Consider the following 4,423-nt stretch of genomic DNA (forward strand, 5'->3'; position numbering starts at 1 on the left):
CCCCCCACCCCCCAGGCAACCACTAATCCTCTTTCTCTTACCACAGATCTGTTTGCATTTTATGTAAATGAAATCACACAGCTGGCACTCTATTTCCTCCGGGTTTTCCACCCAGCCTCGTCATTTGGAGATTCATCTGTGTTGTTGCATGTGTTAAAGAGTTGGGTTTTTTTTTTTTTTTTTTTTTATTTCTAGGAGAGAGAGAGAGACAGCGTGAGCAGGGGAGGGTCAGAGAGAGAGGGAGTCACAGACTGAAACAGGCTCCAGGCTCTGAGCTGGCAGTCAGCACAGAGCCCGACGCGGGGCTCGAACCCACGAACCGCGAGATCATGACCTGAGCGAAAGTCGGACGCTCAACCGACTAAGCCACCCAGGCGCCCCAAAGAGTTGGGGTTTTTTTGAAAGAGAGAGAGAGAGAGATGGCGAGGGGGGTGGAGACAGACGGAGATTCCCACGCCCAGCAGGGAGCCCAACTCAGCTCCATCCCACAACCTGGGGATCACAACCTGAGCCGAAATCAAGATTTGGATGCTCAGCGGACTGAGCCCCCAGCTGCCCCGGGTGGGGGGGGGGTTCTCTTTATCTTGTTGCCTAGGGTTCCGTCACCTGGATACACCACAGTGTGTTGAGTACCTGTTCATGGGAGTCTGGGTTGTTTGCAGTGTTGGAGTGTTACGAACAGATCTCCACCTGACACGTGCTTTCTTGTCTCAGGGAAGCACCCGGGGCAGAAACGCTGGCTTGGTGATCCTGGCTGCCAGCGCCCTGACGGCCGCCCGGGGAAGGTGTCGCTGGGCGAGGGTCTCATTGGAAGAATGTAGTGAATCCGGAATCCCGTGTGACTGGAGGCCGCTGGTGACTTGCACGGTGTCGCTCGAGTGTGTGCAGGTGTGCGCTCCGCCAGTGATAGGCTGCCGTCACGCCTAGCTCCGCCTCCAGGCACCGGACAGGCATCAGTGATTCTTAATGACGGGGTTTTGGGGTGGCGGGTGGGGTGGCCCGGAGCCGACGGCCAAGAAAGAAATCTTGAAGACGTCTTTGGTGCAAAAAGGTGATTCTCTTAAAGCCCGGGGACAGGACCCGTGGGCAGGAAGGGCTGCCTGGGGCTGCGGTGACTCATTATGTCCCCTCAGGCTGGGAGGGTCGGGGATGGAGTGAGCCTCCAAGGAATTTTGGAAGCAAGGTTTCCAGGACCTTGAGGGGCTCCCTGTTGCCGGGGAAACACCGTCTATTACTGTTCGGTAAAACCTCAGTCATGAGACCCTTCGGATGCGTATCGGGGCCGTGAGCTTGGAGCGTGATCCCAGCNCCCCACACTCCCTCATCAATTATGCTTTAAGAACTGAAAAGCAGTCAGGGCACAGGAGAGGGGCTCTGTACTCCCGCTGGATGGAGCAGGTGACATTTGAGCCAAGGCTTGGCGGAGGTGAGGGCGTTCGCCGTGTAGCTCTGGGGGGAGCGGGGAGATCGGTCCAGGGCGATAAAAAAGCCCAAACAGGAAACATCTGTCAGGAACGGGTTGGGAGGGGTTGGTGAGGTGAGGAGAAGGTGGGTACATCTTATGTGCTCTATCCTACTGTGGTTTTAAGACAAAAACCCCGTTTGTGTGTATATATGTGACGTTAAAGAAAAACTTGTTTGGGGCGCCTGGGTGGCTCAGTCGGTTAAGCGTCCGACTTCCGCTTAGGTCATGATCTCGCGGTTCGTGGGTTCGAGCCCCGCGTCGGGCTCTGTGCTGACTGCCAGCTCAGCGCCTGGAGCCTGTTTCAGTCTGTGACTCCCTCTCTCTCTGACCTTCCCTGCTCACGCTGTCTCTCTCTCTCTCTCTCTCTCTCTCTCTCTCTCTCTCTCTCTCTCTCTCTCTCTCTCTCTCTCTCTCTCCTAGAAATAAATAAAACATCTAACAAAAAAAAAGAAAAACTTGTTCACGGGCGGTCACTGCTACGGGACGGAGACGGGGCTCGACCCCAAATATAAGGCAGGGCTGGGGAGCGGATGGAAAACTCCTGAAAGGGCAGGAAATACCCTTTGCTAAGCTGACTTCACAGGGTTCTTGCTGAAGCCTGGCCAGACTGATCAGATGTTACCTGGACGGTGGAGGAGGGGAAGGGAGGAACGCGATCTGATACCACGGAGTTATCTGACATCACGTTATTAGATATCAAGGGTGTGGGGGGTCCTGGCTAATCTGATTTAGCAGGATTCCTGCTGAAATCGGACAATGCAAAGAAAGACATGGGAAGTCAAGGGCGAGCTGGGAGCAGGATTCAGTGGAGCCCCGGTGCTCAGTGACGGAGACACAGCGTGGACCCTTTTCTAAGTGTCTGTGGCTACAGAGCTTGGAAACGGGTGTGGAGGAAACCACACTGGTTATCGGAAGTCCTGTGTTTGCAGGGCGCAAACCTGAAGCCGTTCCTTGGGCCAGGATCTGACTCAAATGTCACCTCCTCAGGGAAGCCCTCCCTGAGCAGCCGAAGTAAAGATGTGCCCCGCTCTCCCTCTCAGCTATCACTTTTCTCAGTTTTTATCTTCTTTTTTTTTAAATTTTTAAATGTTTTTAGTTATTTCTGAGAGAGAGAGAGACAGCATGAGCAGGGGAGGGTCAGAAAGAGAGGGAGACACAGACTCTGAAATAGGCTCCAGGCTCTGAGCTGGCAGTCAGCACAGAGCCCGACGCGGGGCTCGAACCCACGAGCCGCGAGATCATGACCTGAGCAAAAGTCTGACGCTCAACGGACTGAGCCCCCCGGGCGCCCCTCCGGCTCATTCCTGCTCCTCTCTCCCCTCTGCTCCCTCTTCTCTCCTACAGCAGCCTGTCTTTCTCTCTTACCCCACGGACGGCGCCCGCCCACGTCCCCTCTGTGCAGCCTGCTGCGGTCAGGGGCACTGTGGCTGTTCCAGCTAGAACGTGNGGACAGTTCTGAAAGAGGGGGGAGGGCTGGGGAGGCTTGGTCAGGCTGCCCGGAAGGACCCCGGCCCCACACAGGCCTGCTTCTCTGGGCCCAAGCGAAGGGGTCCTCCGAAAAGCAGGAGCCCCAGGATCCCGGCCCCGTGGGGGCGCTTGGGTCCGGACCCCACAGCAAAGTCATTCCTGTAAAATAGGTCGGCACAGACGGTCACAAGCGGGGTGGAATATGGACCCTGAAAACGGCTCTGTTTTTACCAAATGGCTGCATCCCACCAGGAAAAGAAATTAGAATTTTTTTTTTTTTTAATTTAGTAGATACCACAGGCATTTAAAACAAACACACAGGAAGAGATTTCAGGCCCACGAAGAGGGATGGAGGCCGGTCTGGGGCAGCTGAAATTCCCAGCTGAGTGACCACGACGTCTCCCCGGGGCCGGGCGCTGGAGGGCACCGCACTTGAGGGGTGACCAGCGTTGGGGGCACGAGCAGCGGCGCTTCTGTGTCTTGGGCGGAGACAGTTCCGAGTCGAGAGCAACACTGGTGTACGTTTCTTTAGATGTATCTTGAGAGACGCAGTGCGGGTGGGGGAGGGACGGGGAAGGAGAGAGAGAATCCCAAGCAGGTTGTGTGCCGTCCGCGCACAGCCAGACAGGGGGCTCGAACCCACGAGCCGCGAGATCCTGACCTGAGCAGAAATCGGGAGTCGGATGCTCAACCGACTGAGCCCCCCGGCGCCCCGCCAATGCGTCCACTCCTCAGATTGTCGACTCCCGGGGGCCTCGGGGTGGCCTGTTCACGGGGGCTTGTTAACACGGCGTCCGTGGTTTCATGCAGGGGTGTGGCGGCCGGGAGGACCCAAGGGATGCGGCCGGGAGGGCTCCTTTACCGTCTGCCTATGAACGAAGCCCCACTTCTCGCCCACCGTGTACGAGGGCAGGGAATCCAAGGTCGAGCGGATCAGACTCGGCTCCTGGCCTTGGGGGCCCCACTCAGCGCCCCACGTTAGCAATGAGGCGGGAGGGGCGAGGCCGTGCGCGGAGTGCTCCGAGGGAGCGCGGGGCAGCCGCACCCGGTCAGGCGTGCCGGGAGGCGGCGGCCTCGCTGGGCTCCGGACTCTGTTTCCCCTGCGGTGCCTGCCTCACCCCGCGCGCCTCCAGCGGCTCACGCGGGTTTCAGAAACTGCAAAGCGCAACTCGGGCTGATAGCAAACCCCGGCTCAGCACGCCGTTCAGAAGGCCGAGGTGTCCACTCCCGCCGTCCGTCCTCAGCCAGAGGTGGCCAGTCCCAGGTCCGCCCCCCCCACGTCCAGGGGCGGCTGGGTGGCCCAGGGAGGGCTCCGGGGGGGGGGGGCTGCCGTGGCCGCCACGCCGGGCTCTTGGGTTAGGCGTCGACAAGGTCCGCAGAAGAGTCCCCGTGGACGTTCCCTGGGATGCTTCTGTCCCCGCTGGAGAGCTGGCCTGGGGGCCGAGCGAGGCCGTCTGGGCGCCCGGTGGCGGCCTGGGCGCGTAACGCCCA

General features: G+C 58.8%; 1 protein-coding gene across 1 annotated transcript in view; it reads right to left on the reverse strand.

Moving 5' to 3' along the window:
- Window positions 1-2,952: 2,952 nt before the first annotated feature.
- Window positions 2,953-4,423, reverse strand: part of NLRP1 (NLR family pyrin domain containing 1) — a 24,580-nt gene continuing 23,109 nt past the window's right edge. Inside the window, exon 18 of the mRNA XM_077746776.1 lies at window positions 2,953-3,091. Coding sequence (XP_077602902.1) covers window positions 2,953-3,091 — 139 coding nt within the window. The remainder of the gene's footprint in view (window positions 3,092-4,423) is intronic.

The sequence above is a fragment of the Crocuta crocuta genome, unplaced genomic scaffold, assembly GCF_008692635.1.
Source record: "Crocuta crocuta isolate KB4526 unplaced genomic scaffold, BGI_CrCroc_1.0 scaffold139, whole genome shotgun sequence".
Lineage (NCBI taxonomy): Eukaryota > Metazoa > Chordata > Mammalia > Carnivora > Hyaenidae > Crocuta > Crocuta crocuta.